Source organism: Siphateles boraxobius, unplaced genomic scaffold (assembly GCF_051911475.1).
Source record: "Siphateles boraxobius isolate OS27281-9 unplaced genomic scaffold, OSU_SipBor_1 130, whole genome shotgun sequence".
NCBI lineage: Eukaryota > Metazoa > Chordata > Actinopteri > Cypriniformes > Leuciscidae > Siphateles > Siphateles boraxobius.
This window is the reverse complement of record NW_027508734.1, coordinates 10,484,397-10,496,307: the sequence shown is the minus strand read 5'-3', so window position 1 is coordinate 10,496,307 and position 11,911 is coordinate 10,484,397. Positions and strand designations below refer to the sequence as shown.

Sequence of the window (11,911 nt, the reverse complement as noted above, 5' to 3'; positions counted from 1 at the left end):
TGATGAGAGGCTTATGTTTAAAAATGGCCATGGGGTCTGTGGTGTGTTTGGTTTACAATCACTGTGCTTACATATTTCAAAAAAGAAAGAACATTTTAATTAAATAAAAAAATAGGATGATTAGCTACATTCAACTTCACGATGCTCTAAAAACACGATTATTTCACAGACTTTAATTATTGTACAAAAATTTGTTATTTAGCTAGTAGCCAACATATATATTTTACTTACATGTATTGCACTCCTCATTATGGATTTCTTAATTTATACTGAATAAACATTATAAAACATGAAAAGACATCATCTTTTTGCCAATTTGCTTTTTATATACAGTAGGTCTATAGGCTGGCCAGCTCAGACGGCCTGACATTTCAAACATGTTCACAATGATAAATACTATGACAGAAATGTCTCCACCTAATGGCTGAGATTCATTTTAATTGTTTTGAGAATGTTGTAAATCTTTCACAAGATTATGTAAATTAGCTATTAGGTCTGTGGATCTACTCAGAAGTGCTGTGATGCTGATTTCTTTCTCTTTCTGTAAAAATAAAAAAAATCTAGTGATTCTAAAAAAAAACTAGAGAATTCAAGATCTCTGAGTTTATTATCATTTTTATTATTTCATAACATTGCAATAAGACTTTTAGAAAAACCCCAAGCCCTCTTTCAAAGTTGTAATATACAGTGCAAATTAAAGTCTGCTTTAATACAGATTGGAGCAAGTACGGTGTAAAAGCCACTCCCCCTTCAAATAAATAAAGCTCAATTCAGTTCTTCTCAGTTGAGTCGATTGGACTGGAACGTAAAGATGAATTTGTTTGCAACAAATCCTCTGATGCTCTTTTTAATAGGTAAATACATTTATGATGTTTGCTATAGAATTTGGGAAAATGAAACCAAATGTTTACCATGAATTTAATAAATAATAAATGATCAATGTGTAGCTACTATATATACTCTGTAAAATACAATATCTCACAAAAACATAAGTATATGTTCAATAAAATCAGTTTATATCATATAATTTGCCAATGCTTTGTCATTTAACTTTCATTAAATAACTGATTTTGAAAGCACAGGGCAAAGGTATTTCCAAGAACTATAGAGAAACATCACATAGTGTTGCGTTTACTTTACTTTTAGATTCAGAACAATCTTGTCATTAGTTACATTAATACATTTCCTTCGCAGTTTTAAAGGAAGAGTTTGTCCAACTAAAATTACATTTCTGTCATAATTGAATCACCCTCATGTTGTTTCAAACCTGAACTGACTTTCTTCTTTGTGGAACTCAAATGAAGATATTTGGGGGAATGTCTCTGTGTATTTTTATTAATTTGACATTTTTAAAAGGTATCAAACTATGTTTTTTGGACACCAACAGTCTTCATAATATCTTCTTTTGAGTTCCGCAGAAGAAAGTCACATCATATCATTGAAAGTACTTTGTAACATTTGTACACAATGTTTTAAATGCAATTTAAAAAGGGAGCTTACATTTGAATCTGAATCGATGTCTTCTACTTTTTTTCTTATGACATTATTGATTTTTTTCAGGTATCATCTTTGTAAAACGAACATCTTTAACTTTGGTGAAAACGGTGAACCGTGGAACTACTGTCTCTCTTCTGTGTTCAAACATCTTGAAAGATCCCAGTTACATCGCCTGGTTCAAGCAGATAAATGATTCTCTACCACTTTGCATTGTTACTCAATATAAAGGAGAAAAACCAGCAGACTCCATATATTTGAATGGCTTTAAGAAGGATCATATGGAGATGTCAGTGAACAATACATTTTCTTCCCTGAAGATTGTCAATGTTGACGTCTCTGACTCTGGAATGTTTTACTGTGGAAGTTTTTTGACGAACTACATGATGTTTCACAACAAAACACAGTTAGTGGTAGTAAATGGTATAATACCTAAATCTATTAAAATTATTCATATTCAGTATCATTGCTATTCAGTTACTAATACTTATTTTGCATTCTTTTTTATCTTCAAAAGGGAGTAATCAGTTGAAAGAGGATATTGCAAATGTGGATTGTGGTATGTGTCTTACAGTTTAAAAGAGAAACTAAATCTGGCACTCATGCAACTTTTCTTTATTTCTAGCTTACATAATCTTGTTATCTCTGACTTTCCTCCTCTCTTTTTTTATTTATTTGAATGGTTTTAACAGGGGCGGCGGAAGAAAGTTCAAGATCCTGCCACGTCTATTATACACTCACACTGATCTGCAGTGGCTTGGTTTTGCTTCCCACTGTTTTTGCGATTGTACTCTTAATCAGGATGAAGGAAAGAAACAAGCAGAAACAAGGCACGCAAACATCAGTAGCACCTTAAACTAATAACTAAATATACTAGCAAAAACCTTTACCAATAGATTCCTTGATAAGTTTCTGTACTGCTGGTATCAATGATGATATTTCCAAATCAGTATGAATGAAAAGTCCAACCATGTGAAAGAAAATAATGTTGAGGACTGTCTTGTTTTTCTTAGATACTCAGCGCCATGGTAACAATGAAGACATGAACAAACAGTTGCAGAAAAGGGTATTTCAAATCAAATTATTGTTGTTTCTATTCTATTCTATTCTATTCTATTCTATTCTATTCTATTCTATTCTATTCTATTATATTATATTATATTATAGGGGAGGCTGGTCGAAACAGGGTTCAAAAAATGAGCAACATTACGATGAAATCCCTATAGGTGAAAGTAGACTGCAAGTTCCTGTGTACATAGAATCAAAACCATATAACCTCAAAAAAAAAAATCCATGTTAGGCCTATAAGTATAAAAAATGGCTGAGAAGTCATGAAGGGGTTGCAACACTATTTTTACATTTACTTTTTCTATACACACAAAGATTGAAGACAATGTGTGTAAAATCATACATTTGACACAATATGAAAGTGACTGACATGCGCACTTTATGTTAGTTTCAATTGTTAGCACATATTTTGATCATCCGCGTTTTTGTTTTATTGAAGTCCTTAAAATAAAATGGGATGGAGTTGAGAGTGGATTGAAGGGGGTTGGTATAAAAATCATTTAAAGTAAATTTGTTTAATGCATGTACAAAAATTAAAATGATATCCATATTTTTATGGTTAAAAAAGTTTTACAAACCTCCCCAGTTTCACCTACTGAATATGATTGTGTACATTCATAGCATTTTTGTATTTTTTATTTTTGTGTTGCCAGGAGCAAGATGAAGACTTGAACTATGCAGCTCTAAGTTTAGACAAGAAGAACAGAAGACCAGTGAGAAACTTGAGGGATGTGGAACCAAACGTTATTTACGCTGCCACGCGCTGATCCACAGATTATCAGACCGCTTATCACAAAACACAATTGAAACTCTGCTTATGTTTAATACACTAGTTATGCTGTTGACTGTTGTTGTGAATGATGTTGTGATTTTATGCTATTTTATGTCTAGCGCTTTGGTCTATATTTACAGTTTTGAAAGTGCTTTGTAAATAAAAATGTGAGTTGAGTTTAGAGCCGTCACTAGAGGGGTGTAAAGCAGTGATGACTCTAGGGCCAGTGTAGGCTAAATGCATTTATGGCAACATTAAACAGTCTAAATGTAGATTTTGTGGTGTATATTTCTGCTACAGATGTATCCTCTGTTTGTCGTTTATGACAGCATGATCTGATCTGCTGTGTGAGACCTGATTATGTCAATTATGTACAGTCAATCAACTGAAGAAACTTGGGATGTACAGTTCTGCTAATAAGTTTACATAACCCTTGCAGAATATGCATTAAGAGCCGGTGGGAGTAAACTTTATGAATTGGATGATTGGGTTAAACTGTACTTATTTTGTCTTCACATACATTTAACCCTAAAACAGGCAAAATGTCTCATACATAGATACATAGTTTTTATGGTCTTTTTTGGGGCATAAGAACGATTTTTTCATCAAATTCTTGTATCACTTATGACAGCCTGGTGGTCTGTCTTGAGTATGCTGGTCACATGATTTGCTTCAAATTTTTTGTGATCAATTAGTCAGCCTGACCTAAATCCAACATGGCTGCCAGTGGTGCAGAACATTCAGATTTTGAGATAAGTAAACATATATTAAACTTACTTTTCTTCTGAAAAAAAAAAGAATACTGCTAACATTAATTGTGAACATTGTCTTAAGGTGCTTAAGGAGAAAATTAAGTAATCTGTTGTTCATGTTGTTATTTAGCACGTTTTGAAATGTATGTGTCCCCTGAGTCACGTTGCCTGTTTAGGGTATAAAAAATGGATTAAACTAGCTCTATTTAAAATGCACTATTCAAACTTAAATGATTGTAATTCAAGAATGCTTTGGAATCTAGACCTAAGTTTGGTCTTGTTTTAAAGGAAACAGTCAGCAGATTATTGCTGAAGTGAAAGCACTTCAAAAAATGAAAGTATGAAAAAGTTAAGGAAGTTTAAAACTTACATTAAATCAAATATACTGTACTTAATATTTATTCTTTTTTTTTTATAAAATATGTATTTTACAAAATATTTTTACTATAAAATTACTATAAAATCAAAGCCATATATCTAACCAAGTTGTGTTCCAAATTTGAAGTTGATATCACAAAAATTGAAGTTCCCATGAGATTTTGTTTAGGTATAATACCAAAAATAGCCACCGGTTGACTTACATTCCATTAAATTTAATTGTATGCATTCTGCCATAACAAATTAATAAATTTCTGTCCAAATATCACTTCTGTCACAAAATATGGAACCTTAAGACTCAGACCTTTCTGACAATATGTGTTTTCTCAAGATTAGAAAAGGTTTTGATCTCAAATTATGAAAGATGACGATGCCCAAAAGGGGAGGAGCCAATTCAAAGAATTTAGAGTACCGTTTGTATGGAAACGCAACGTCCAATTTCACAACGGCTTTCACGGGCTGAATCTTGAGTTCGTAAGCTTTCGAATGATATATAATTTGTCAACATTGGATCAGGTGAAGTATGGGATATAATTGTTTTAAACATACAGTGGCAGTAACAGTTAACAGATTAATGACTTGGTCCTTTTTTATACCCTAATCAGGCAACTCATAAAATCCAAAATATATCAAATTTAAAAAAAAATCTTTTTGGATATGTTTTATTTAAGTCCAGATGATATAAAAAATGAAATTATTTTTTGCTTAGCATTTTCCACTCTTGCCTGTTTAAGGGTTAAAAAAAATAATTAAAGTGTACACCCCCAGCTCTTAAAGAAATATATATCAGGTTTAAATGTAACAAATTATCGCTAAACATTAGTAAAACCTTTTATATTGTTTTTCGATCTAGTATCCAGAAGTACAGTGATTGTGACATTGATTTAATCATAGATTGTAGAGCTATTCAAAGAGTGGATGCAATATACATATAGATCAATTTATAAACTTTAAGGAACATATTAATGAATTGGTTAAAAAACTATCTAAAATTGTGGGCTTGTTCTTTAAAGTGAGACATGTGCTCCCATTGGATGTACTCTTGTCCCTGTATAGGACTTTCTTTGAGCCTCATTTGATTTACTGTAATATTATTTGGAATAATACTTACCCTACTTATACTGAGAAACTCTTGATATTACAAAAGAAAGCCATAAGAGCTATTATATGGTCCACACGTAACTCTCATACAAATGCTCTCTTCCATAGATATGGCCTACTAAAGCTTCCTGAATCCAACTTTTATCACAATGCATGCACAATGTACAATGTTGGCAATAGGTTAAACATTAGATTGTGTGAGCTCATTCCGTTATATACACCTTTTCACACACACTACACTAGACATAAGCCGCTCCTAAAAGGTAAATGTAGGAGGAACCTAACAAGTGCTAGCTTTAGTGTATGCTACAGTGGCCCACAATTATGGAATGAGCTGGATACTAATTTAAAACAATCAGCCTCATTATCTATATTTAAAAAGAATCTAAAGCAACAACTACTGGAGAGATATAAACCCGAGGGATCTGCGGCTGAGGGTTAAACCCCTTTCACTTGGTACAAGGATTAATTCAATTTGAGGTACAAAGGTACAATGACTGTCAATTTTTGTGTGATGAAGGTAACTGTACTCTAAATACCCACAATTTAAAGAATGGTTGCTCCTGGTATCTAAAGTTGGACCGCTCATACTATCTTTGTCAGGTGGGTGGGGAGGTGTTGGTGGTGGGATGGACCCCTACTTATAAGCTATTGCTTTTTGGGAGTCCATTTTTAACAATAGAGTACAATTGTTTTCCCTGACCAGTTGTTGGGCAGGTTACTTTGAACCATGGTGTACTATAGTAGCAGCTGTAGCTGGAATTGTAATGTGTTTTGTACTGCATAATTGATAATGTTTCGTAAGTGTAGCTGAGTAACTGAGTAACTACTTTCAATTGCTTTACACCCTTGGCAAGATATGGACTGAAATGGTAGTGATGACATCGAGCCGGGGTGCAGCCAAAGATTCTTTTTCCCATTCTCTCGAGTATCGGGTTGAGACTGGCTGTAAGTTCCTGCAGATATTGTACAGCAGTATCCAGCTTCTGCAGACATGCTGCATCTTATTTGTTTGTAACTTGAGTTACTTAAATTGTGATGTCAGTTATATTACCATATCATATTTAATGTGGGCAATGTGTTAGAGTTCTTGGCTGCTGAAAAAGTATTATATTTTGTAACTTGTTAACTTCTGTAATATGCTACCCCAACAACTACTCCTGATGTAGCAACAAATGCCATGAGTGGTATTGTGAAATAAATAAATAAATAAATGCATTGTGTTGCTATCTTGAGCTGCAGGGAATGTTTTCACCTTTTTAATATTTGTGTATGAATCCCTCAGTTCCCTATCGGTCAGTCACTACAACGTAGGTCATGACTGACCAATAGGAATCTCGCTAGAGAGGCCAATCTACTTCGAGTGAAACTAAAACAAGCCAATACACATTGGCGTGCAATCATTTGTATCAGCTGCGCGCCCTCGTTAGCGCGGGTATAAACGAGCAGCTGGTGCGATTGCACACTAGCTTTTTGCTTCGGAGCCAAACACTTCGATGTCTCTGCTTTCAGTTGAAACCAACTACTACGAGCCTTTCTGGACCTCTCCTTCCCGGTGCGGGCGTGACAGCACGGCAGCGCGAGCAGTTCTCTTTCTCTCTCTTTCTTTTTTTTTATTTTAAAAACTGAGCAAAGAAAAAGAGCTGTTTTAACAGCTGGTGAGGTGCGCTTCAGAGCGCTTAAAAGCTGTTATAACAGCTGGTAAGGTGCGCCTGGCAAGCGCTCAAAAGCTGTTGTAACAGCTGGTAAGACCTCCAGCGAGAGAGATCCAGCGCACAGACGGGTGCACATTCCCGTCTGTGATCGCTGTGGCTGTTCCCCTGCGTGCTTCAGCACCAGTGAGAGTAGTCCCTAAAAGAGCTCACACAGATAGTTCGCGTCTTTTTCAAGATGACGTTCTATCTGTGTGTTTCTGGATGCGGTCGTTACCTGGGGTCGCGGGATGGTCACGATCGCTGCCTCGTGTGTCTGGGCCTCGAACACGCACAGGCAGCGTTCGTGGATGAGTCATGTACCCATTGTGGGAAGATGACCATCTCGGAGCTGAGGTCGAGACTCACGTTCCTGCAAAGGGGCGGAGTCCCCGTGCCTGCACCTCGTTCCAACCCCCCTTCGCGGGTTGCTTCGGGCAGTGACACGGGTGACCTGAGGATTACAGTGAGCGCGCTTCCTTCGGGGAACCAACCCCCTAGGAACCCTCACTCCTCTCATGCTCCGCAACCAGTTGAGCTGCCAACGGAACGTTCTGGACCGTCCTCGAGATGTGTACCGGTCGTTTCGTTCGGCGCTCCCTGCGACGACCAGATGTCGATCGCTGCATCGGAGGGTGGGTCAGACCTCTCTGCGGACGACGGCTCGGAGCCGCTGCCTCCTTCAGGTGTGTCAGCGGTGCCCGAGTCGGACCCGGAGATGATGGCCATGCTTTCCCGGGCCGCCAACAGGATCGGGCTCGTGTGGAACCCTCCACCGTGTCCCGAGCCCTCGAGGTTGGACGATTGGTATCTCGGGGTGGCGCGCGCTGGTTCTCAGCAACCCACCCCAGTGCCTTTCTTCCCGGAAGTGCATGAGGAGCTCACAGGGACGTGGACGGCCCCTTTTACTGCCCGAAACCGTCTCGGTGGCTCCTCCTCCCTCACCACCCTTGATGGCGGGGCAGCTAAGGGATACGCGCGTATCCCGCCAGTGGAACGGGCCGTTGCTATGCAACTGTGCCCTAACTCCACTTGGCGTGGAGAACCGTGTCTTCCTTCCCGGGCCTGTAAGTACTCGTCGGACCTGACCGGCAAGGCTTACAAGGCCTGTGGGGAAGCTGCCTCTGCCATGCACGCTATGGCGTTGTTGCAGGTTCATCAGGCCAAGGCACTGAAGGACCTGCACGAGGGTGGTCATGATCCACAAGTTCTCCAAGAACTTCGTGCCGCAACTGACCTCGCGCTTCGTGCGACGAAGGTCACTGCGCGGTCAGTGGGTCGTGCGATGTCCACACTAGTGGTCCAGGAACGCCACCTCTGGCTGTGTCTGGCTGACATGCGGGAGACCGACAAGATCAGGTTCCTTAACTCCCCCGTGTCCCAGACCGGCCTCTTCGGCGACGCGGTCGAGAACTTCGCCCAGCAGTTCTCGGCTGTACAGAAGCAGACTGAGGCCATTAAACATATCCTGCCGCGGCGGTCAGCTGCTGCCTCCACCCCACCGCCCGCGGCTCCTCGGTCTGCTCGTCGCCGTGGGCGTCCGCCTGCGTCTGCCCCTGCTCCCGCGCCGCAGCAGCAGCCTCCATCCAAGCGGCACCGTGGAGCCAGTCGCAGGCAGGGCGCCCCGCCCGTCCAGGCCCCCGCCAAGAGGGGCGGCAAAGCCAAAGGTAAGCGGCCCTAGGATGGGCGACCCAGAGGTGGAAGGGACTGCTCTCCAGGAGACGATGACTGCATCGCTCCCTCCCCCGGAAGAGGGCCGGGTGGAAAATCCTTTGTTCCGTTTTGTTTGTGTTCCGCCGCTGGCCTTAAAACCAGCGGTACCCAAATTTTCAATAAAAGAGCAGTTTCTATCATCTCTGGGTCCGAAGAGGGCCCGGAGAGTAGTGGGGGGTCAGAATCCTCACCACTCTCATCCGCCTCTTCTATCGCCAGCCGGCAGCTGCGTACGGTCCGAGAACGCCATCGAGCCGCCTCCCGCACCTCCTGCCCCGTGGAACCAGGTAAGTGCTGCACAGCACACTCAGACCCCGCTACGGGCCGCCTCCCAGAGAGAGCCTCCCGAGCTGCGTCCCTGTGTTCCACCTCGCTGCCCCACTCCGGGTACGCCTTCGGTCCCTTTGGTCCCGCTTGTACGGTCTCTGCGAGCCTGGTTTGCGCTCCCCAGGCCGTCTCGCTGGCTCATTCGAACCATCAGGCTCGGCTATGCGATTCAGTTCGCCCGGCGTCCCCCCAAGTTTCGGGCCATCCACTCCACTACAGTGAGAGCAGCCGATGCCCATGTCTTGCGTGCGGAGATCGCAGTCCTACTGGCGAAGGATGCGATAGAGCCGGTCCCTCCAGCCGATATGAGGTCAGGGCACTACAGTCCCTACTTCATTGTACCCAAGAAAGGGGGTGGGTTACGACCGATCTTGGATCTGCGAGTTTTGAATCGGAGCCTCCACAAGCTACCGTTCAAAATGCTCACGCAGAGACGCATTTTCGAATGCATCCGTCCCCAAGATTGGTTTGCAGCGATCGACCTGAAGGACGCGTACTTTCATGTCTCGATTCTTCCTCGACACAGGCCATTTCTGCGCTTTGCGTTCGAGGGTCGAGCATATCAGTACAAAGTCCTACCCTTCGGGCTGTCCCTGTCCCCCCGTGTCTTCACGAAAGTCACGGAGGGGGCCCTTGTTCCCATGAGAGAACAGGGCGTTCGCATCCTCAACTATCTCGACGACTGGCTCATACTAGCACACTCTCGAGATCAGCTATGCGAACACAGGGACCTAGTGCTCAGGCACCTCAGCCAGTTGGGTCTTCAGGTCAACTGGGAAAAGAGCAAACTCTCCCCTGTGCAGAGGATCTCTTTTCTCGGTATGGAGTTGGATTCGGTCGCCCAGACAGCGCGCCTCACAGAGCAGCGTGCTCAGTCGGTGCTGAACTGCTTGAACACGTTCAAGGGCAGGACAGCGGTCCCACTGAAACTCTTTCAGAGGCTCCTGGGGCATATGGCAGCAGCATCAGCGGTAACCCCGCTCGGCCTGCTACATATGAGACCGCTTCAGCACTGGCTTCACGGCCGAGTCCCGAGATGGGCGTGGCATCATGGCACTCACCGGGTGGCAATCACACCGGCGTGCCGCCAGACCTTCAGCCCGTGGTCAGACCCCTCGTTCCTGCGGGCAGGAGTCCCCTTGGAACAGGTGTCCAGGCATGCTGTGGTATTCACAGATGCCTCTGCCACCGGCTGGGGTGCCACGTACAACGGGCATGCAGTGTCAGGGGTGTGGACGGACCCTCAACTGCATTGGCACATCAACTGCCTCGAGTTGCTAGCAGTACATCTCGCCCTGACCCGCTTGAAAAGACGGCTACAGGGCAGGGACGTGCTGGTCCGTACGGACAACACTGCGACCGTTGCGTACATCAACCGACAAGGTGGTCTACGCTCCCGTCGCATGTCGCAACTCGCCCGCCATCTCCTCCTCTGGAGTCAGAAGCATCTGAGGTCGCTTCGAGCCATGTATGTCCCCGGCTTGCTCAACCGTGTGGCCGACGAGCTATCACGAGCTGTGCTCCCGGGAGAATGGCGACTCCACCCCCAGGCGGTTCAGCTGATCTGGAGAGAGTTCGGGGAGGCTCAGGTAGACCTGTTTGCCTCCTCAGAGACCTCCCACTGCCAGCTGTTTTACTCCCTGACCGAGGGAACACTCGGCACGGACGCACTGGCACACAGCTGGCCCCGGGGCCTTCGCAAATATGCGTTTCCCCCAGTGAGCCTACTTGCGCAGACACTGTGCAAAGTCAGGGAGGACGAGGAGCAGGTCCTTCTGGTGGCTCCCTATTGGCCCACCCGGACTTGGTTCCCAGAACTCATGCTCCTTGTGACAGTCCCTCCCTGGCCCATTCCTCTGAGGAAGGACCTTCTGACTCAGAGACGGGGCACCCTATGGCACCCGCGTCCAGACCTCTGGAAACTCCATGTCTGGTCCCTGGACGGGACGCGGAGGGTTTAGGTGACTTACCCCCTGAGGTACTTAACACCATCACTTCAGCACGGGCGCCGTCCACGAGACGTGTTTACGCCCTGAAGTGGAACCTGTTCGTCGAGTGGTGTTCTTCTCGCCGAGAAGACCCCCGAAGATGTCCGATAGGGTCTGTGCTTTCCTTCTTGCAGCAGGGGTTGGAGCGTAGACTGTCTCCCTCCACCCTCAAAGTACATGCTGCCGCTATTTCAGCTTATCACGACCACATAGATGGCAAAGCAGTGGGAAAGCACGACCTGGTCGTCAGGTTTCTTAGGGGGGCGAGACGATTAAATCCTCCTCGACCCCCCTCCATATCCTCTTGGGATCTTTCCCTGGTGCTTCGAGCACTTCAGGATGTTCCCTTTGAGCCTCTGCAGTCAGTAGACTTAAAGCTTCTTTCCATGAAGACTTTGCTGCTGGTTGCACTGGCCTCTGTCAAGAGGGTAGGAGACCTGCACGCTTTTTCGGTCGACGAATCGTGCCTAGAGTTCGGGCCGGGTGACAGCCACGTGGTACTAAGACCCCGGCCTGGCTATGTGCCCAAGGTTCCTACCACTCCCTTCAAAGACCAGGTAGTGAACCTGCAAGCGCTGCCTTTGGAGGAGGCAGACCCAGCCCTGGCTTTGCTCTGTCCCGTTCGCG

The 11,911-nt window shown here is 44.1% G+C and overlaps 1 protein-coding gene across 1 annotated transcript; it reads left to right on the top strand.

The window, feature by feature from the left end:
• Positions 1–796: 796 nt before the first annotated feature.
• Positions 797–3,606, top strand: nitr7b (novel immune-type receptor 7b). Its single transcript, XM_077227251.1, has 6 exons — positions 797–854; positions 1,561–1,917; positions 2,012–2,053; positions 2,187–2,324; positions 2,508–2,560; positions 3,216–3,606. Exons 1-6 carry the CDS (start codon positions 812–814, stop codon positions 3,327–3,329), a joined length of 747 nt encoding a protein of 248 aa, XP_077083366.1. The 5' UTR covers positions 797–811; the 3' UTR covers positions 3,330–3,606.
• Positions 3,607–11,911: the final 8,305 nt, after the last annotated feature.